This window comes from Gouania willdenowi, chromosome 1, assembly GCF_900634775.1.
Source record: "Gouania willdenowi chromosome 1, fGouWil2.1, whole genome shotgun sequence".
In the NCBI taxonomy this organism is placed as follows: Eukaryota; Metazoa; Chordata; class Actinopteri; order Blenniiformes; family Gobiesocidae; genus Gouania; species Gouania willdenowi.
The window spans coordinates 45,729,284-45,752,609 of NC_041044.1; the positions used below are offsets into that span (position 1 = coordinate 45,729,284).

At 44.4% G+C, this 23,326-nt stretch overlaps 2 protein-coding genes across 2 annotated transcripts in view; both read right to left on the minus strand.

The window, feature by feature from the left end:
- Positions 1–17,026, minus strand: part of kat14 (lysine acetyltransferase 14) — a 46,881-nt gene extending 29,855 nt beyond the window's left edge. Inside the window, exons 1-5 of the mRNA XM_028433846.1 lie at positions 16,788–17,026; positions 10,425–10,546; positions 10,218–10,339; positions 9,976–10,148; positions 3,062–3,403 (exon numbers count right to left, since the gene is read on the minus strand). Coding sequence (XP_028289647.1) covers positions 3,062–3,403; positions 9,976–10,148; positions 10,218–10,339; positions 10,425–10,546; positions 16,788–17,013 — 985 coding nt within the window. The 5' untranslated portion in view covers positions 17,014–17,026. The remainder of the gene's footprint in view (positions 1–3,061; positions 3,404–9,975; positions 10,149–10,217; positions 10,340–10,424; positions 10,547–16,787) is intronic.
- Positions 16,980–23,104, minus strand: pet117 (PET117 cytochrome c oxidase chaperone). The gene is made up of 2 exons (XM_028433974.1): positions 22,945–23,104; positions 16,980–17,161 (listed from the first exon to the last, which is right to left on the minus strand). The coding sequence occupies exons 1-2, from the start codon at positions 23,038–23,040 to the stop codon at positions 17,000–17,002; spliced, it is 258 nt and encodes an 85-aa protein (XP_028289775.1). The 5' UTR covers positions 23,041–23,104; the 3' UTR covers positions 16,980–16,999.
- Between the last annotated feature and the right edge of the window lie 222 nt (positions 23,105–23,326).

A 23,326-nucleotide genomic window follows, 5' to 3' on the forward strand; every position in this document is an offset into this window, starting at 1 on the left:
CCGAGGTACCTTTTCAGCACTGTAGCCAGGCTAACACAAAGTCAGAGCTCTATTGAGCCCATGATTCCTCTAGCCCTCAGCTGTGAGGACTTTATGACATTTTTTAACCATAAAATTCATAAGATTAGAGATAAAATTAGCCACTCCCTGCCTTCACCTGGGCCTGCTGTACCATTAAATGTAAATAGGCCTAACCTAAACTGTTTCACACATATAGGACTTCAGGAACTTAACTCTATTATTTCATCCTCCAAACCATCGACCTGCCTTTCAGATCCGATCCCAACTAAGCTGTTTAAAGAAGTTGTTCCCCTGGTCTGCCCATCTTTGTTGGAGACAATAAATATATCCCTATCAATAGGCTACGTGCCACAGTCCTTTAAAGTAGCTGTAATCAAACCCCTTCTCAAAAAACCTACTCTTGATTCCAGCACTTTAGCAAACTACAGGCCTATATCTAATCTTCCTTTTATTTCAAAGATTCTTGAGAAAGTTGTGGCAGCTCAGCTCTGTGAATTTCTTCAAAACAACAGCCTGTTGGAGGACTTCCAGTCAGGTTTTAGAGCTCAACACAGCACAGAGACTGCTTTAGTTAAAGTAACTAATGATCTACTCTGGGCTTCAGATGAAGGATGACTCTCAGTGCTGGTTTTATTAGATCTTAGTGCAGCTTTTGACACTATAGATCACTATATTCTACTAGAGAGATTAGAGAAATTACTTGGAATCACAGGGACTGCCCTAAACTGGTTTAAGTCCTACCTATCTGATAGGTACCAGTTTGTACACGTGAATAATAAGTCTTCTGTGTACACTAAAGTAAGCTACGGGGTTCCTCAGGGCTCTGTGCTAGGTCCAATCCTCTTCTGTATCTATATGATCCCCCTTGGTAATGTTATGAGAAAATACTCTGTTAACTTCCACTGCTATGCTGATGATACCCAACTGTATGTATCAATGAAGCCAGGTGAGACAAATCAGCTATCTAAACTTGAGGCCTGTCTAAAGGACATTAGGGCCTGGATGGACCAAAATTTTCTTCTTCTCAACTCAGACAAGACTGAGGTCATTGTACTGGGCCCACGACACCTTAGAGAAACCTATGCTAGCCTAACTGCCCTAGATGGCATTACTCTGGCACAAAGCACAACTGTTAGAAACCTTGGGGTTCTATTTGATCAGGATTTATCCTTCAACTCTCACATAAAACAAACTTCAAGAACTGCCTTCTTTCATCTCCGTAACATTGCTAAAATCAGATCTATCCTGTCTCAGGGCGACGCCGAAAAGCTAGTCCATGCTTTTGTTACCTCTAGACTGGATTATTGTAATTCTCTTTTAGCAGGCTGCCCGAGCAAGTCGCTTAAGACACTTCAGCTGGTTCAAAATGCTGCAGCACGTGTACTGACTAAAACTAGGAGAAGAGATCACATTACTCCTGTATTAGCCTCTCTGCATTGGCTTCCCATAAAATATAGAATAGAATTCAAGATTCTTCTTCTCACTTATAAAGCCCTAAATGGACAGGCACCAGTCTATCTCAAGGAGCTTGTAGTGCCATACAATCCCCCCAGAACACTACGCTCTCAAAATGCTGGACTACTCGTTGTTCCATTTGTCTCTAAAAGTAGTATAGGAGGAAGAGCTTTCAGTTATCAGGCCCCACTTCTCTGGAACCATCTACCAACCACGGTTCGGGGGGCAGACACCCTCTCTACCTTTAAGGTTAGGCTCAAAACATTCCTCTTTGGTAAAGCTTTTAGTTAGGAACCAGCTCATAGCTCATAGTTAAGATGCAATAGGCATAGACTGCCGGGGGGGGCGGGGGGTCTGGCATGCTCGGTTGGAGAGAGGTTGGAGAGGGCGTTAAGAGAGAGGTCATTTAGGTTAGAGAGGGACCGGAGAGGGTCCCATTCCTCTCTCTAACACTCCCTCTATGTCTGCTTCTTCCCTTGTGTGTTTGCTCCTGTACTCCTTCTGGCTTTTGTCTTGCAGGTCCGTGGGATCCTCAGTGTGGAGTTACAGAGTCTCAACAACTCTGTCTCCACCCTTTCCTCTGCACACACCCAACACAGCATAACGTGGATGGCTGTTCATCATAGGAATGGGATCCACACAAGGTTCCTGCTGCTTAACAGAAGGTTTTCCTTGCCGCCATGATGAATTCATGTTGGGTGTGGGATACATATGTATGTGTATATACGTATATATGCATATGTGTGTATCCATAAAATGAAGAGTCTGTCCTTAAGACTGCTCTACTGTAAAGTGTCTTGAGATACCATTGGTTATGATTTGGCGCTATACAAATAAAAGATTGATTGATTGATTGATTGATTGATATCGGATCAGCTGATATTTTGCATTTTATGTAATTAATGTGTTCGGCTGTAATGTCTTAATTCGCCGAACCGATCAATGACGTGATGAAGCGTTCTGTAGACGCTCCCATTGCATTGTTTGTCAAGAGAGTTCACGTGACACAAATTTATTTCACTCACATTTGAGCACAAAGGTGAAAACCTATGAGGGAACGGTGAAAATGTCTCGGTTGGAGCAAAGCTGCTGAGCACCGGACTTATTTCATACCGGAGACTTCTGTCCGTTTCAGGGCGGTGGTGAACACAAAAGCGTGCATGTGTGTGTGTGAGTGGTGGGCGCGCCCCACCTCCGATGTGCACCTGTGAATACAAACTATAAGCAGCAGCAGGTTTTGCGATGCCAGTCAGGAAATATTTGTTTGCTCCCACACCCCCCACACTTATCGAGCAGTTAAAGGGCCACGCACCCACGCAAACACACGCTGACAACAAATGTTATAGAAATTCTTCAACTCTTTCACTCCCTCACAGTCACAAGGCTTCGTTTAGGTCCCCAAACATGGTACGTATTTTTCTGCATCAGGTAGTACCAAAGGAATTTGGTCGTTATCAAAAAACAACCTGAATTTATATGATCAGATCAGTGATTGGCTAAAAATCCTTACTGTGTAAAGCCTACTGGTTATACTGGTTATGTATGGTTATAGCTTGCGCTGACCAATACCTGAACAATAACTGACCGTGGAACAGGGCCTGGGGGGGCATGGCGTCGGGGATGAGGTCGGCCTCTGACAGCAGGCTGGGTGTGGCCGAGTGTGAGGCAGGTGTCCCAGGACCGGAGAGGTCGGGGGAGGGAGAGGGGGAGGTGAGGGGCGTACGGTCAGAGGAGCTGAGGGAGGAGAAGTCCACCACCTCTCCTTTCTCTAGCCCCGCCTCCTTCTGTGCTCGCCGGATATCTTTGGCTTCCTGTGTCCGTGAGCGTTTCTCCTTCAGCTGCATTGCACTCTGCACCGCACTCTTTAGGCCACGCCTCCTCAGGCCTTCAACCGTGATGAGAGGGTCAGTGGTAGGACGCACCATTGCTGCTATACGTAAACACACACACACACACACACACACACACACACACACACACACACACACACACACACACACACACACACATTTGTATAGTGCATTTCATACACAAGGCAACTCAATGTGCTTTAAATGATCAAAAGGTGCAACAGACAACATTCAACAGCTTAAAATCTATAATGACATTAAAGTCGGCAAAAAAAAACAAACAAAAAAAACATTTAAAATCATCAGTAAAATAATTTAAAATCATCAACAAACATTACATCATTAACACGACCATAAATCTCCCTCTCAATCAAAGTTCCTTTAACTTTGATTTAAAAATGATCACATGTGATGCTGACTTCAGCTCTGCTGCAGTTTGTTCCACTTCTTTGCAGCATAACAACTAAACACAGCATCACCATGGTTACTGTGAGCTCTGGGCTCCACTATCTGACCTGTGTCCATAGATCTCAGAGACCTGCTGGGTTCATACCTGACTAACATCTCACTGATGTATTCTGGACCAAACCCATTCACACATTTAACAAAGTAAATGTGTGAACCGCCACCTTAACGTGGTGGAGGGGTTTGAGTACCCGAATGATCCTGGGAGCTATGTTGTCGGGGGCTTAATGTCCCTGGTAGGGTCTTCCAAGGCAAACAGGTCCCAGGTGACGGGTCCGACTAAGAGCGGTTCAATAGCCATATATGTATATGAAAAAACAAAGGCAGTTCACGTCGCCCGGATTGGCACTACCGGGGCCCCACCTTGGAGCCAGGCCCGGGGTTGGGGCTCAAGTGCGAGCGCGTGGTGGCCGGGGCTTTGCCCACGGGCCCCGGCCGGGCAGAGCCCGAAAGGATGACGTGGGCCCGCCCTCCCGTAGGCCCACCACCCGCAGGAGGGATCATATGAGGCCGGTGCAATGTGGATCGGGCAGTCGTCCAGGGCGGGGGCCTTGGCGATCTGATCCCCGGCTACAGAAGCTAGCGTGAGGGACGTGGAACGTCACCTCTCTGGCGGGGAAGGAGCCTGAGCTTGTGTGCGAGATGGAGAAGTTCGGACTAGATATAGTCGGTCTCACCTCGACACATAACAAGGGCTCTGGAACCAGCCTTCTCGACAGGGGTTGGACTCTCTTCTACTCTGGAGTCGCCAATGGTGAGAGGCGCCGGGCCGGGGTGGCTATACTTCTTGCCCCCCGACTTAGTGCCTGTACGTTGGAGTTTACTCCGGTAGACGAGAGGGTAGCCTCCCTCCGTCTTCAGGTGGGTGGACGGATCCTGACTGTTGTTTGTGCCTATGGGCCAAACAGCAGCTCGGAGTATCCACCCTTCTTGGATTCCTTAGAGGGAGTACTGGAGAGTGCTCCTTCTGGGGATTCCCTCGTTCTGCTGGGGGACTTCAACGCTCACGTTGGCAGCGACAGTGAGAGCTGGAGGGGCGTGATTGGGAGGAACGGCCCCCCTGATCGGAACCCGAGCGGTGTTTTGTTGTCGGACTTCTGTGCTCGTCACAGATTGTCCATAACAAACACCATGTTCAAGCATAAGGGTGTCCATATGTGCACTTGGCACCAGGACACCCTAGGCCGCAGTTCGATAATCGACTTCGTAGTCGTGTCATCGGACTTGCGGCCGCATGTCTTGGACACTCAAGTAAAAAGAGGGGCGGAGCTGTCAACTGATCACCACCTGGTGGTGAGTTGGCTCCGATGGCGGGGGAGGATGCCGGTTAGACCTGGCAGACCCAAACGTATAGTGAGGGCCTGCTGGGAACTCCTGGCAGAGTCTCCCGTCAGAAGGAGCTTCAACTCCCACCTCCGGGAAAACTTCAATCATGTCTCGGAGGAGGCGGGAGACATTGAGTCCGAGTGGGCCATGTTCCGTGCCTCTGTTGCTGAGGCGGCTGATCGGTGCTGTGGCCGCAAGGTAGTCGGTGCCTGTCGTGGCGGCAATACCCGAACCCATTGGTGGACACCGGGGGTGAGGGATGCCGTCAAGCTGAAGGAGTCCTACCGGGCCTTTTTGGCCTGTGGGACTCCAGAGGCAGCAGACAGGTATAGACGGGCCAAGCGGAGTGCAGCCACGGCGGTCGCCGAGGCAAAAGCCCGGACATGGGAGGAGTTTGGTGAGGCCATGGAGAACGACTTCCGGACGGCTTCTAAGAGATTCTGGACCACCATCCAGCGTCTCAGGAGGGGGAAGCAGTGCACCGTCAACACTATGTATGGTGCGGATGGTGCGCTGCTGACCTCGACTCGAGATGTTGTGGATCGGTGGGGGGAATACTTCGAAGACCTCCTCAATCTCACCGACACGCCTTCCAATCAGGAAGCAGGGCCTGGGGACCCTAGAGTGGGCTCTCCTATCTCTGGGGCTGAGGTTGCCGAGGTGGTTAAAAAGCTCCTCGGTGGCAGGGCTCCGGGGGTGGATGAGATCTGCCCAGAGTTCCTCAAGGCCCTGGATGTTGTGGGGCTGTCATGGCTGACACGACTCTGCAACATCGCGTGGACATCGGGGGCAGTGCCTCTGGATTGGCAGACCGGGGTGGTGGTCCCCCTTTTTAAGAAGGGGGACTGGAGGGTGTGTTCCAATTATAGAGGGATCACACTCCTCAGCCTCCCCGGTAAGGTCTATTCAGGGGTACTGGAGAGGAGGGTCCGCCGGATTCAGGAGGAGCAATGTGGTTTTCGTCCTGGCCGTGGAACTGTGGACCTGCTCTACACCCTCAGCAGGGTCCTTGAGGGGTCATGGGAATTTGCCCAACCAGTCCACATATGTTTTGTGGACCTGGAAAAGGCATTTGACCGTGTCCCTCGGGGATTCCTGTGGGGAGTCCTCCGGGAGTATGGGGTATCGAACCTCCTGATAGGAGCTGTTCGTTCCCTGTATGACCGCAGTCAGAGTCTGGTCCGCATTGCCGGCAGTAAGTCGAAATCGTTTCCGGTGAGGGTTGGACCTTTGTCACCGATTCTGTTCATAACTTTTATGGACAGAATTTCTAGGCGCAGTCAGGGTGTTGAGGGGGTCCGGTTCGGGGGCCTCAGTATTGCATCACTGCTTTTTGCAGATGATGTGGTCCTGTTGGCTCCAACATACCGTGACCTTCAACTCTCACTGGATCGGTTCGCAGCCGAGTGTGAAGCGGCCGGAATGAGAATCAGCACCTCCAAATCCGAGTCCATGGTTCTCGACCGGAAAAAGGTGGAGTGCCTTCTCCGGGTTGGGTCATTGTAAAAAGGGAGCTGAGCCAAAAAGCAAAGCTCTCTATTTACAGGTCGGTCTACGTTCCAACCCTCACCTATGGTCATGAGCTTTGGGTCATGACCGAAAGAACAAGATCGCGGGTACAAGCGGCCGAAATGAGTTTCCTCCGTAGGGTGGCTGGGCTCTCCCTTAGAGATAGGGTGAGAAGCTCAGTCATTCGGGAGGGGCTCAAAGTAAAGTCGCTGCTCCTCCACATCGAGAAGAGCCAGATGAGGTGGCTCGGGTACCTAATTAAGATGCCCCCTGAATGCCTCCCTAGTGAGGCGTTCAGGGGGCATCCATCCAACCATCCATCTTCTTCCGCTTAGCCGTTTCCGGGTCGCGGGGGCAGCATCCTCAGTCGGGAGGCCCAGACTTCCCTCTCCCCGGCCACTTCCTCCAGCTCTTCCGGGGGGACCCTGAGAAGTTCCCAGGCCAGCCGAAGCGGAAGAAGATGGATGGATGGAATATTCTTCTCGATTGTTGTCAATTGTAACTCAAAAATAAATGTCCAATAATGACGTGAAGGGGGCGTGTCCAACACCACAAGCACAACAATTGGCCGCCATCAGAGACACCATGGATACCTCCTCAGGTAACCATGGAGACGAGGGAACTCCAGCAGGAAACAGTAGCCGTGTTCGTAGCTCGCTGCTAAGTTTAGCTACAGTAGCATAGAACTAGGGCCGCTAAGTTGAGCTACGTCAGCATAGAGCGAGGGTCGCTAATTTGAGCAACGTTAGCATAGAGCGATGACGGCTAAGTTGAGCTACGTTAGAAAAGCGCAAGTCCCGCTAAGTTGAGCTACGTTAGAAAAGCGCGAGGGCCGCTAAGTTGCTACATTAGCATAGAGCTAGGGCTGCAAAGTTGAGCTACGTTATCATAAAGCGAAGGCTGCTAAGTTGAACTTTGTTAGAATAGTGCGAGGGCCACTAAGTTGAGCTACGTTAGAAAAGTGCAAGGACTGCTAAGTTGAGCTACATTAGCATAGAGCTAGGGCTGCAAAGTTGAGCTACGTTAGCATAGAGCAAGGGCTGCTAAGTTGAGCTACGTTAGAAAAGCGCGAGGGCCGCTAAGTTGCTACATTAGCATAGAGCTAGGGCTGCAAAGCTGAGCTACGTTAGCATAGAGCAAGGGCTGCTAAGTTGAGCTACATTAGCATAGAACAAGGGCTGCTAATTTGATTTACGTTAGAAAAGCCCGAGGGCCGCTCAGTTGAGCTACGTTAGCATAGCACGAGGGCTGCTAACCATCACTTATTAAAGAAGTGAGAGATGTGCTGAAACATTGAACAGTCTGTTACAATCATTATGAGTCAGCGAAACTGGGAGGAGAAATTCAAGGTGGTAAATGTAAAGGGTGAGAAGAGTTGGTTATTTTAAAGTGAGAGTGAAATGTGTAGTTGTAGTTGTGTATATTGTGTTTATTGTGTTGTGTAATCAAACCAGTCAGGTGACCAGTGTGTAGCTTAGGTATAATGGTGGTGTCTGTGGACAGAGGGAAGGAGTGAGTGGTAAAACCTAAAACAGGTATTTAGGATCAACGTGTCTAAAGTTAGGCCCAGTTTTATCTACAGTCTAAGACATGTCAGTGTATCATAGACCAGTGTATGTGTAAGAACCACTACTATAAACCCAGGAGCTGCCCTGGACCTGAAGATGCAGCCAGGCTAGCAGAAAGAGCGGGGGCCAAGGAGCCCCAGCCCACCCCCCCACGACCGAGCAGCCCCTCCAGACGACCCAAAGATCCCAAGCCTAGATGCAGCCATCGCCCCCCACATACACGAAAGCCCCAAGGAGCCGAGGACCCAGCGTACCTTTACTCTACGAGGAACCATTTAACCTCATCTCACCTGGATTAAAGTCCTCCTGGAGCCATAAATACCTTCTCTATGAAGACAATACAGTGGATTATATTATATACAGTTAGAATTATATAGAATAATGTTTCATTTAATTTGATTTATATTGATCATGTAAATGGAAACTTTAAATCAGTTTAATATAAAATAAATAACATCAATAAATAAAACATTATCTTCATCTTCAAATTCTTACACATCACAGTTTACATGAACATAATGTTTATAAAGTAGATTTTTATAGTTAATGTATATGAAAGTCTATAAAAAGTAACATGAATATAATAACACATGATCATGTGATCAACACATGCTAATTACTCATTTCTTGCCACACATAAAACATACATATTTAACCTGTACATTGGTGGTTAAATGAATCTGTTCCCACACAATTAAAATCTGTATTTTCTTCCAGAAATAGTGTTTTTGTTGGTTTAGGGATTTAAAACTTAAGGTTAGTCACAGGTGGAGGAAAGTTGATGGTCTGTAGATGTTGTAGGAGGTGAAGTAGGAATGTGCTGAGTCATTGTACAATGTGATTTATTTTAGGTTAATAAATTGTTATATCATGATTGTATTTGTCATTAATCATTAATAGACTCTGTAAAAAATAACTATTTATTTCTGTAGTTTTTTAAAGCTATAGGAAGCCATTGTATAAGAGTCAAAGGGCCACATTAGGCCCCAGAACCACAGGTTGCAGACCCCTGCTCTGAGAGAACCACAGCTGAACATCTGTACTCAATGTGAGCGTGCACTCAGTGACGGACTCGTTATGCCTGGCTCCGTTCGTGGACTGCGCGTACTCCAAAGGAGCACATTCTGGTGTTTATACTCCACGCATTCACGGTTCCATTACCTGCAGCCAAGTTGCGTGAGCGGCACCGTCTCCTCACCCGCAGTGCGGAGCGAAAGAGAAAGAGAGAAGTGCACTCTGTGGGACATGACAAAGTGGTCAGCCCCTCCGTCCAAAACAAGGTCGTCCATACGCACTTGCACGGATGTGACCAGATAAAAGTTTAACTCGCACACACTGAAAACATACTCGCATATGCGACCATTTTGGTCACAGTCTCGCCGCCCTGCAAGGGGACGCTGCAAGTCGCCACGCCAGCCCCCAGGCGCACCGGCCAGCCCCCAGGCGCACCGGCCGAGCCCCCTAGATCACCTTTCATTGATGCCGCCTGCACAATGAGCCTTAGTGATGATATTTAGATGACTAAAGCTAACATTCCAGCAAATAGATTATATGGATGGCTAAAGCTAACGTGTGTGAGACCACAAACACACAAGAAAAGAAGAAAAGACGGCAAATAAGAGCAGATTTTTTAAAAGTTAGTTTTCAAAGCTCCTCCTCCTACACGGTGTTTATGTTAGAGTGCAGGTTCTCAACCTGAGGGACGCAACACCTTTACATTCATTCACTGAAATGAAATAACGTTAGTTGTTTATTGTCAGTGTGTGTGTGTGTGTGTGTACCCTTGGTCCGGCCCCCTGTCCTGTCCATCTCTGGTCGCAGGGTGGGGGGTCGGTTTTGGACCAGCTTCCACCATCCTGGTTCTCCAAACTCTTGGGCTCCAGAGCGAAAGAAGGCGGGGCTTCCCACAGACAGACAGCCAGCCACCGTGCTCCACCAGGTGGACGTCTTCTTCCTGTACGAAGGTCACGTGATCAGACTCACAGAGGGGGCGGCAGCAGCTGTGTCAGTAGCGAAGCCTAACCTGGAGCCCAGCAGAAAGTTCCAGTGTCGTCCAATGAAAGCACAGATGTCCTCCTTCCACCTGAAGTATCCCTGACGACCAGTTCCCTCCAATGACAGGTTGTACATGGCCAGCATCACCACCTAGGGAAGCCCCGCCCACAGAAGACAGGTGAGCCCCTCCCACGGGAGACAGGTGATCCCCTCCCACCATAGCTCCACCCCCTACCTGCTGCCAGGTGAGTCTGATCCTGGTGAAGCTCTCAGTGCCATCCTCAGAGCACTCACTGCAGCTCAGCCTGAAGAAGTTATCACCTTTAAGGTAGCTGGGCGGGTCCCCACACAACTCACCTACACACACATTACACACATTTGTGACAGTCTCCTGCCTAGCAGAGCCTGCTTTGTCTTTTTTATGGTGCTGCGATTTGTTATGAAGGTACCTGACTGGTGGGCGGAGCCTCGTTAGACTGACTAGGAGCCCCTGGCCAGTCACCAGTGGATAGGCTATTTAAAAATGTGCTGTCATTTCCTCAGACTGTGATTTTCTGCTCCATTCTGGTGGCTCCTTGTTTTTGCTTGGTTGGCATTGCCTGCTTTTGGTTTAGTTTGTATGGTTTATTGTAATTAAATTCTTTAAACTTACTTTACTGTGTACCTCCTTTCCTTTATCATGGCTCAACAAGCCATGTCTTGACAAAGTGGGGGCTTGTCCGTTCCTGGAATGTTAAATATAACTTTGCGGTAAGTTAGTTTGACAATTTGTGAAGTGGAGATGTGTAATTTGTTGGTGTGTTTGAGTGCATGCTCATTGGTTGGTTTTGTTCCTGGTGTGTGTACAGCCAGGGACCGCCTTTGTCAGTCATTCAGTCGGTTGGTGTATAAAGTTTATTCAAATTTGACTATTGGTATAATGTTTAGCAGTGCATGAATTGGAGATTGTGTGATTGTTGAGCACTGTTGGAGGTATGCAGATATGGTTAAGTGGATTAGTTGGTTTAGATAAGTCTCTTAAGAGAAAAGTCTCTATTTTCTGAGGTTGGGGGGTGCAGTGTCATATGGTGCCTGTATTCTTTGAGTGTACAATCCCCTGCTAGGTATAACGGCGTGAACCCGTTCGGTTTGTCGCGTTTGTTTTTTTCTGTTGTGCTACAGGTACGTGGTGAGAGCTTCTGCTCAGGAGCATGGCCTTAGTTTTGGGGGAGTTGCCATTATATATGGTCCCTTTACCGTACCAGCGGTATTCAGTGCATAAATACCCACCGCGGTACTGCATGAAGACTAGGGGTGAGCAAAGTTATTTCAGTTTTGAAACAGGTAAGTCAGATAGGTTGATTGTGCGCTTTTTGGGTATAGGTACCGTTTTGGCAGTTACGCTAACCTTTTGGAACTGTTGGTTGTTCTTGTCGGTCTCTTGTTTTCCAGTATGTAATAGCAGAGATAAATGAGTTTGTTAACTCTCCTTTAGAGGAGGTGATGGAGGAAGGAATGCAGTAAAGATCAGCTGTTAAAATTTAGCAGAGTATTATGGAGTTGATATTCTTGATAATCGCTTGAAGGGTGTAATGATAGAATTACATGCACATTATAATTCTGAGCTTACAAGATGTCGATATCGATACTTCTATATGTATACCCCCCCCACACGCCCCATGTTATGTTTCTCTCTCAGACAAGTTCACAAACATGTCTTGTTCCCACAGAGATTCTCTCTTAGTGTCAGAACACAGATAATCTGATAAAGTGTGTCCTGAGCTAGAAAAACTTATTCCCTCCCCCTCTTCAGTGTGATTAGCCAATAGCAGCCTTTCTATCATTTTGTCTTTTCCTGCCAATAAGAAATATTTACTGTTATTGTGTGTTGCCACTTTTCCGTTTTCCCCCCACAAGACCTTTTTATCTGAACCCATGTTCAATGTCAGCGCTCTGGAATAAAAACCACCAAATATAGTTTGGTCGATTTTGCATTTTATTTATTTTATCAGACATATAGTGTATGCTCGAAGATTTCCATAACAAGGGCAACATCAAGAGTAATTTAAAAGCATGTTTAATTGAGAAAGGTGTTTAGTCTGTCAGTCAAGAACGACCTCCCTTTACGGTTAAAGTTGCTGACGTTGCACCTCCATGGACAACCGGTAAGTTAACATTTGAGCAACAAAAAGAGCTGCTTCTGTTACAACTTGAGTATGACAAAATGAAACATGCTGCAGAAGTGGAAAAACAGTTAACTGTTGAAAAGATGTGATCCCAGATGGAAAAACTGTCAGTGGAGCAGTTGAGGCTTGATTTAATTAGAGCTGGTAAATTGCCGTTTCGGGGTGCTGGGGAAGAAATAAGAGTTTCAAGATTCAAGATTCAAGATTCAAGATCTTGAATCTGTGCCACCTGAGGGTTGTTTTGATGTTTTAGGCAACCTAAACTTGTTGCCGAAGTTTAATGAGAAGGACCCCGAGACATTTTTTTGCTTTGTTTGAGCGGGTGGTGGCCACAATGAGGTGGCCGGAATCTGTACAGTGTTAACTGGAAGAGCTTAGGAGTCCTACTCTTCTTTGTCTGCTACTGACAGTCAGGACTATTCTATTGTCAAGTTTACTGTGTTGAAAGCATATGAGCTGGTCCCTGAAACTTACCGTCAGCGTTTTCAGACATGGAGGAAGGGGGAGAAGAAGACACCTTGAATTTGCTCAAAATCTGACCACGCATTTTACGCGTTGGTGTACAGCATTGAAGGTGGAGACGTTTGACCTTGGAACAATTTAAGATTTTAGTGCCTGAGCGTATTGTCACATATATCAGTGACTAGAAGGTAAAAAGTGCAGGTGCTGCGCTGGCCGATGGCTTTGTGTTGACACACAGGCATAGTTTTGGAGAAGCACGTAATCGTGGTGTTGCCTTTGTGGAGGGTCCACAGGCAGATGCATACTTTTCTCCTCATCCTGATAAATTTGAGTTATGTGATGATGGTGCATGTATGTTTGTTAAAGTTGTGCAGTTATTGTCATAAACTAGGACATTGGAAGGTAGACAGCTATGCTCTGAAAAATAAATCTAAACACAGTGGTACGTCTGTGTCTGTGCCCACAGTCTCCTGTAACAGGAACTAGTGGTGATATGCAGGCGGTGCCGTTATCTGATGAGCTTGATGCCTTTCTGCCTTTTGTATCAGATGGTTTTGTTTCCCTAGTTGGTAGTGAAGCCAGAGTGCCCGTTAAAATCCTGCATGACACGGCTCCATTTGATTCCTTCATTCATGCTTCTGTGCTGCCATTTTCCATAGAGTGAAGTGGGATGCTCTGTTCTCGTGTTGGTATGAGCATGAAGGTTTTGCAAGTTCCACTACATAACATCATGCTGCACTCTGAACTTTTTCAGGGCCAGGTTACTGTGGGGGTGCGTCCAGCTTTACCAATAAAAGGTGTTGCCTTAATTTTAGGTAACGGTGTTGCAGGCGCAGGCGTGTGTGGGCTGATGCTTTGTGGTCACCACCTCCTGTGGTTTCATCAGTCCCTCTGGTGAGGAAGCAACCTGATGAAAATGAAAGGAATTTCCCAGAGGTGTGACACGGTCCATGATACAAGATAAGTTAGAGTCTGTGTCAGATGGTAAGGTTTCTGGACTGAGTATGTTTTCATTGTCCGATGCACCTCTCTCAATATCACTGGAAGACCTGCGGGCTGAACAATAAGTAGATGATTCTCTGAGGGCATTGTTTGAGCAGGTGCTTCTGGTGGAGGAGGTAGGAAATACCTCTCGTGGTTACTTTATGCACAACTCACTGTTGGTTAGGAAGTGGGTGCCTCATGGTAGTAGTTTTATCGGAGACCCCATTTTTCAAGTTATGTTACCATCTAAATACCATGCCTCAGTGTTAAAGGTGGCTCTTAATAAATCTGAGCACAGGAAAACTTATAATCAGGTCCTTCTCCATTTCTTTTGGTCTTGTGTGAAGAAGGATATTGCTGTGTACATTAAAACATGTCACACTTGTCAACTCACTGGCAAATCAAATCAGGGTATGGCACTGGCTCCGCTGTACCCTAGTACAGCCTATTGAGCATTTGATAATTGATTGTGTGGGTCCCCTACCCACGTTTCAAATCTGGTGCAGTTTATCTTCTCACAGTAATGTGTCTAAATAAATACCCGTTATTCAGCTGCTTATCCGCTGCATACAATAACGGCTAAATCTGTGGTTTGTGCCCTCTCCCAGTTAATTTAAATTTTTGGAATTTCAAAAATTATTAAAACTGATCAGGGTTGGTGTTCAAGACATTTGCTTTCCTTTTATGTTGTTGTTCTGGCAGGTTAAAGGTTTCATCATAGACTATATCATGAGTAATCCATCCCTGGTTAACTACTATGTCCAGTGGGTTAGAAATTACATTTTCAACTTGGAATTGCAGACGGTTGCAAAAACTTAAAAAAGTAAAACAAGTCATAGACAGACTAAAGGATATACTGTACAGTCTAAAATATTTTTTCTTCAAGAAACACATCTGGCAGTGGGGGAGGAGTTAAGGATCAAGAGGACATGGCGTGGGGGCGTATATTCAGCACATTTCACTACTCAAGCAAGAGGATTTATGACACTTGTCCACAGGTTCATTCCACTGAAAGTCATAAAAATATCAGATAAAACAGGCAGATTTTTAATAATCCAGGGTTCCCTTTTCAGTGAATGTCTTAATTTAGTTCATATTTATGCTCCAAATCAGAACGACCCAAACTTTTTCAGCAATTTATTCCTTACTTTGTCAACACTTAATGGGCATTATATTATTGCAGGTGATTTTATTTGCGTGCCTGTCCCTGATAAAGACAGATCAACTCATTTAAATACAACCCATACTAAAAGCAGAGGAGTTATACATCAATTCATGAAGGAACTAAATCTGAGGGACATATGGAGAGATAGAAACCCTGATGCAACAGCATATTCATGTTTTTCTGGAACTCATACTCATGAATAGGTGAATGCAGTGACTAAGTCTGATTTGTTTTTTTGAATGGAAAATTGTATTGACCAGGTTGGACATGTTATGTTAGTAAATATGATTTAAAAAAGGACTATTGGCAGGTCCCTCTGTCGAGATTTATAACTCCAAATGAGTTGTTTTCTTATAAAGTAATGCCTTTTTGGACTGCAAAATGCTCCGGCCAGAGACTTATGACAAAGGTTTTAGGGGATTTGGATGGTTTTACAGTCTACTTAGATGACGTGGTGGTTTGCACTGATAATTGAAACACTCATCTAGAGCGCATTCAGGCTTTATTTAACCGTTTAGCCAAGGCTCAGCTGACAGTCAACCTTGCCAAGTCGGAGTCGTAAGGACGACAGTGACAGTACTTGGGTCAAGTGATTGGCCAGGGGGTGGTTTGTCTAGTGCGAGAGAAAGTAAGAGCCGTGAAGTGCTATCCTGCACCTACTACACAAAAGGAACTCATGTGTTTCCTGCCTAGCAGGGGCTGTTTTGTCTTTTTTGTGGTGTTGTGGTTTGTCTTGGAGGTACCTGACTGGTGGGTGGAGCCTTGTTAGACTGACTGGGAGCACCTGGCCAGTAGGGGTGGGGAAAAAATTGATTCACATAAGAATCGCGAATCTAATCATCTACAATTCTGAATCAATTCATAAAAACAAAAAATCTCTGATTCAGAAGATCAGCTTAGAGTCTTTACTCAGGAAACACTGTAAGAACATACAAATACATGTTAGTGGTCTTAGAAAAAAAATACCACTATACAAAAAGTCTACAAGCTTCATGCTAACGTCTATGGGAAAACCCATGTATTTGCTCATGCTAAACTTTACCGCGATTGGCAGTAATTTATATAACACTTTCACAAACAGTCTTGGAGCGTTATCAAACAATACACTTAAAAATACTCACAAGAAGATGTTTTTTCAAGCCAAAAATACAAGAACTTAGTTGAGACTAGTAGGCCATAGACTTTCAAGATGGCCACTTCCAACTACTACGGCAACAGTGTTAGGTCAAAACACACAAACGCACCCAGAACTTTACAGTCTATGACACGATCCCAACAGGAAACAACAGTGACCCCAACTTACAATGTATGTGTGTATTTTTGTATTTGTTTAGCATGAATAAATGTTAGCTTTTGTCTTAAGTTTGCCTTTGTGTGATTACATCATTGTAATCAGTTTATTTATATTATACAAACTATTGCTTTGATGCCATCATTTGCCTTAACACACTATGCATTGTGTCAATTTTTGAATCAAGAATCGGTTAAAATAAGAATCGGACCCAAAAACTCACATCCCTACTGGTCAGTCACCAATGAATGGGTTATTTAAAGATTCACACATTACACTTTAAACACACACTACACACACACATGCCTATAATAATAATAATGATAACTGGATTTATATAGCACGTTACAGAAACCATTCATTCACATCAGTCATACTGGTGGTGGTAAGCTACAATGTAGCCACAGCTGCCCTGGGGCTGACTGACAGAAGCGTGGCTGCCATGTGGTGCCTAAGGCCCCTCCCACCACCAACATTCATACATGGCAATGAGGGTAAAGTGCCTTAGCCAACGACGTGGGCGGGGCTTACCTGTAGGTATCCACCTATGGCAGCGCTCGCAGCAGAAGGACATCTCCTCATTGGTCCATCCTTCCATGTCCTCGCCCACGTCGCTAGTCAGTGATTCGTTGCTGTGGTCATGTGACAGGTCCAGGGAGCCATGCTCCTCCCCCTCCACCATCAGCAGAGTCTCCCCCTCCACCTCCCCCTCCTCCAGGCCCTCAGAGGGACACACCTCCCCCTTACACGCCGCCATCAATCCTGATCACCTGTGCAGTGGGCGGGGCCTGAGCCTCTCTCCTCCTTAGCTCCTCCTCCAAAGTCCTCTGCTCCTGCAGCAGTTTCAGGTTCTCCTCCCTCCTCTGGAGACGCTCCACGTCCCTGAGTACGCCCTGATGGAGGCGCTGTGGAACACACACTTTATCAATAATGTTGACAAAAAAAATATTCGATACGTTGTTTATACTTGTGAATTATTGATCAAATCCAGCCCGCAGCCTCTTTCTGAGGAGAGAGGAAAACAACAGAAAAAGCACAGTTCTATGAGTAATGAGATGTCTCACTATGGGATGTGACCTCTGTCTACAATCCTCAGAAGCATTTATTTCACTTTGCCAACCCTGATTGACATCATCCTTTGTAAGCAAACCTCTCCTACTTGTTTGAGAAAGAAGGGTAGTCTGGTGAGACACTCATTACTCATAGAACCGGGGTTACAAGAGTAACCTAATTTTCTATTACATAATATTTTATGTGATGTCTCACTATGCTTATTGAGCGTCACCAGCCCACAGGGCAGTAGTCTGATCACATCAGGACAGTAAACCCGCCCGTGCCACGCATTTTGTATATTTCATTTATTTTGTGTGCCATATTATTAAAAATGTTAAAAAATAAACAGATTGATGTTCATTATTTGTTTTTTGTTGTTTTTTTTAAATTATTTTGTGTTTTTCCATTGATTTAAAAAAAGTACTTTATCGATAAGGGTATCGATAAAGTACCGGATTGATAAGGCAAATCAATAAGAGTAGTAGTATACCCATCCCTAATGTTGAAGAGGTAAAGCCACAGATTTGTTTGCTTTATTGTTGTAATCTGTGCTTTAAAATTCATATTTTATATTTATTTAAAGTTTAAATAAATATGAAATTGTTTATTATAAAACCGATTGATTTAAAAATTACTTGACAAGAGGCCTTTGAAAAAAATTGCATATTAAATCGCAATATTTTGGAAAAAAAAATCGCAATTAGATTATTTTCCAAAATCGTTCAGCCCTACATGGCAGGCTGACATGGGAGCAGGTGCCCGCCACGAGCGGCTCCACTGGGGGGATCCTGAGCAGCACTCGGGGCCACCCAGTGAACGTGCGGCTCCACCAGGGACGCGCTACTTCGATGAGCAGCTCAGAAAAGATGGGGAGGATTTGTCTCTGAGTGCCCCTGGAAACGGGGAACTTCTTCTCTTCATAGCTGGACCTGGTGATTTCAGTCAAAAACGGCAGACCAAGGAATGCCCAGCCGTTTACACATGCTCACCGTGTCCAGGCTCGGAGGATGGGAGACGGCCGTAGAGCCCTCCATGTCCTCCTGAGAGGCTGCAAAGGCGGCAGATAGTCTGTCTTGAGCCGGGGTGACAAAGACCCGAGAGGAGCTGGAACCCTGAGCAGCCGCTGCTGCGTGTTAGCTCTGACCAGCTAGCATAGATAGCTGAGAGGAGAAGAGGTTTTTGAATGTCTGTGTGGGTGGGTCCTCGCATCAGACTGTCATGCTTCATAGTGAAATAGATGCTTCTGAGGTCATATCCCATAGTGAGACATCTCACAAAATATTATGAAATAGAACTTTAAGTTTCCAAAGATTCAGAACAAATCCTGACTACCCGTCAAATCCACGCCTTGACGTGTAGTCAGCAAGCGCTGTGATTGGTCAGCTCCAAACCTCAGCCCCGGTCACTGCCTTTTCCAGTCACACCGCCATGTTTCACCTTTTAGCGTAGCGATACGAGAGTTGTTACAGTGGATTGAGTCACAGAGAGAACAGAGATGGACTAAAAATACCAGAGTTTTATTATTTCATTTCATGGCTGCAGCACGTAAAACATCGCCTAACTGAGTCAATCGCAGACAAAAGGTGTGTGTTTCCTGTTATTATCACTGTGTGTGTGTTACATGAACAGTAAACAATGACTAACATGCTGTAGAGGCTGATAGACATGACATTATGTTTAAAGTGATCTATACAACGCTGTCCCACTCCAACTCTCCACTTCCTGTGACCGTAGACCAGGTTACCTCGCTGCTCTCTCTCCGCTCTACGGGGGGTCGTGGTCTCCTCACCCCCGATGAGACTGTTGACCAGAGCAGTCGACAGTCCACTAGATACACTTTTATAGTTTGTTTACGAGTTTCTTATGTCTATATTGAAAATAAAGTGCCCGTTTTGAAACCGTTGTTTTAATGTTTGTGTCCAACTAAACACACATAGTTAGGTACAGTAGATCAGTAATAATCCAGAAATAAATTACATTTTAAGATGCTTAAAAAACATAAAACATATTTTTCTGTGACTGGAAGATACACTAGGGCTTTTTATTGCTCATTTGTAAAACAACACAGCCACACCCCCTAGCGGCAGGGCGGCCAATCGCATAGCGAGGTGTTCCCTCCAAGCAGAAGTAAAAGGGCCGACCTCTGCGTCACGTTGACGACATGGCTCTGACGTAGGTCCTGACGCTGAACCTTAAACCAGGCTTTAGTGCTCATTGAATCAGACGCTTGTCACCAGCATCAAAGACGCTCTGGACGTGCGCCCAAACAAGTTGGGAAGAGAGCGCGTTTAGGGGAGGGGCTTCGCTGTTTTTTCGTATATATTTTTAAAGGTGGAATTTGCCGTGTTAAATATGTTAAAATTAAAAAATATATATGTCAAAAGTGGGATTCGAACCCATGGCAGGAGAAGGAAGAATCTCTGAGACATGCAGCTTAGACCACTTGGCCATCCTAACAGAGTGAACACACAGACACATTACTCTTATGTAGAAAAGGTCTGGCAAGGTCATTGGAAGCTATGGCTATGTTTTACGTATCTATAGATACTTTCAATTATTCATTATTTTATTTTATGGACTTGATTTAAGTAAAAGCAGTTCTGTGATTGGTTTAAACCTCATTACCTCCATAACCTGCAGGTTATCTCCAGCTTTTTAAAGTGACTTATTTATTGACTTTGTTTACTATTACTACTTTGTTCTAAGGATGCACCAATCGATCGGTGCCGATTTCCCTTATTTTGGAGGATTGGCGATCCTTGCATATGAAACCGATCTTTTCTACCTCCACAAATGTCTTAAAGTCCATCACTGTCCTCTTCTGCTGTGAGAGACCCGCCTACCAGCTCATGTGTACATGTGCGTGCTGCCCATGCCTCTACTACACAGATAACAACAGTCACAGAGCACGGTTAGCTTAGCGTCGGCAGTAATACACAAAAAAAGATCGCAAAGGATCGCAATGGTGAATCTGCAAACAAAACGCTACCTCAGTCACCATAAGACACCGTCACACCACTGGGTATGCAGCATTTGAAGCTAGCAATCAAGCTAATGCTAAAGCTAACAGAGCAAACAGCCAGTGGTTATGATCAGTGAAAAGATCAAAGCGACTATGAAGAAAACAACAGAGTTCATGGTTTTGTACATAAATAAAAAGCTTCCACTAATGTATGAGTGACTGTAATAAGTGTGAGAACAACTAACCTGAGTCATGTTCATTCTATTATTACACGTTCATTTATGAAAATCTTACACATGATGCACTTTATTATTTTTAGAATGTTTGACTTTTAGGAGCTTTTATCTTGTAAACTGTTACAGATTATTTTTAGATTCATATTTTTACATTTAAATATCCACAAAGCTGCTGCATTTGAATATTATTATTATTTTTGCTCTACAAGAAAACCTAAAACTCAGGACATTTTATTGGTGTTTTCAGATGTTTTGTTAGTTTATACTGTAGATTATTATTATATCACCAAACCCTGTGATTTTCTTTATTTGTAAAACTAAATACTGCTGCCAGGGCTAGAGACCGCGACTAAATTGGTCGCATATGCGACTATTTTTTCAGTGAGTGCGAGTGAAAATTTCATCTGGCCGCATCTGTGCTAGTGCGTAGCGTGACCTTATTTTGAAAATACAAAAGGAGGAAACTTCCTCATCCTGTTGAATCTTCCTCTTGTGAATCAGAGTCTGACATGAACGCTACACGCTGTCATGTCCCCAAACACGCTGCTGAGTCATCAACACTGGGGAGAGAGACAGACCGTGCTGCGTTCACGGACACTGGGACAAACACACACTGGGGACAGGTGTCTGGGCACGCAGAGCAACAGAGCGCATGGGGGGTATGACGAGCGTATCTTAAAAACAAAACCAGCACTAACGATTGGACTATTTTCACAAAGTGGAGATCGTGTCGAGCGTACACATGCAGCACATACACGATTCCACAAGAAAGAGGAGGACCTCATCAGAATCATCATGGAGGGACCAGAACTGATGGACTATGATACCAGGACAGATGTTCAGCTGTGGTTCTCTCTGGTAAGAAACTAAACCAACAAAAACACTATTTCTGGAAGAAAATACAGATTTTAATTGTGTGGGAACAGATTCATTTAACCACCAATGTACAGGTTAAATATGTATGTTTTATGAAATGAGTAATTAGCATGTGTTGATCACATGATCATGTGTTATTATATTCATGTTACTTTTTATAGACTTTCATATACATTAACTATAAAAATCTACTTTATAAACATTGTGTTCATGTAAACTGAGATGTGTAAGAATTTGAAGATGAAGATAATGTTTTATTTATTGATGTTTATTTATTTTAAACTGTTTTTAAGTTTCCATTTACATGATCAATATAAATGAAATCAAACATTATTCTATATAATTCTAACTGTATATAATGTAATCCACTGTATTGTCTTCATAGAGAAGGTCTTTATGGCTCCAGGAGGACTTTAATCCAGGTGAGATGAGGTTCAATGGTTCCTTGTAGAGTAAAGGTTACAGACCCCTGACCAGGGGAAGAGGGTTAGGAGACCCCACTATCAGAGCTGGACCCTCTCAATTTAATTCATGGGGAAACAATACAGATGATAAGTTGGTTATGTTACTGTTAAATTAATTCATGTACAGTATTTATGTAAAATTAAAAATAAATGTAACCTGTTGTTATGATTTAATGTTATTATATCAAATAAATGACCTGTTATTTCAGACACTGATTGTTGCAGAAAAACTTAATATTGACATTAAAACATTTAGCAAATATTTCTGGAGTTATTGTTAATCTTTACTTCATACAAAACTACAGTACGTTAGTCAATTATTCATCAGCATGTATGGGTTTAAAAAAGTGGATGTGACTAACTGATAAAGTTATTGTAGAGTTCTAAACTGTACACTTTATTTTAGTCAGAGTTCCAAAGATCTGCAGTAGAACCTTAAAATGTGAAAAATGAAAGACTAAAGGAAATGATATAATTTAGTATTTTGGACAGTGATGTATTATATTATATTAATGTATTATATTTAATTTATATTTGAGTTAACTACCTCATGTGCTGCTAAAACAACACGTTTGTATTGTTTCGTGGATATTGTTTAATGTTTTATAATAAAATAAGGTTAGAATATTCAAGGTGTTTCCTCTTAATAAATAAATAAATAATAAAACCAGGCTTTTAAATACACTGGTGATCAGCAAAACAACTTTAAGTTTGTAATATTTAATTTATCGATGATTTTAATGATATTTTTAGTGTTAAATATAACAACTACACTACAAACATGTTTTAATTCCTGTGTAAAACATGACTCATCAGTATTATAACATCACTTCCCTCCATGAACTCTGTAGAACCTCCTTCTAGAAACATCTCCTCTGTCCTCCATCAGCTCCAGAATCCTCCTCAACACGTTTGATCAATGTTGATGTTTGTCCGTCATGTTAAAGGTCACTGTAACACGGCTAACGGCTCCACGGTAACACGGCTAACGGCTCCACGGTAACACGGCTAACGGCTCCACTGTAACACGGCTAACGGCTCCACTGTAACACGGCTAACGGCTCCACTGTAACACCGGTTAGTGATGCTAACGTTACCTGTCGGTCACGCGCCTGTTGGAGGTGAACCGTGGTGACAGAACCGAGCGTGAGGCCGATGGACAGAACCAGCACCAGCTTAGAGCGCAAAGACATGCTAACTGTTAGCCACCTGCTAACTGCTACTTCCTGACCCTGCGCTGCTTCACTTCCGGTGTCAGCCAAGCTAAATCAGGAAGCATCCGCCCACAGCGCCCCCTGTTCTACATGTTTATTACTACAATAATAATAAAATAATGATATTAGATCAGACAACAGTTCAGACTGGGAATCACTAGATTTGATTCTCTGAGGAGTTCTGATAGTTTCAACAATGACTTCAATAAATACATTTCAAATGTTTTTATTACGTTTACAAACATAGAATTTGCAAATCTATGTT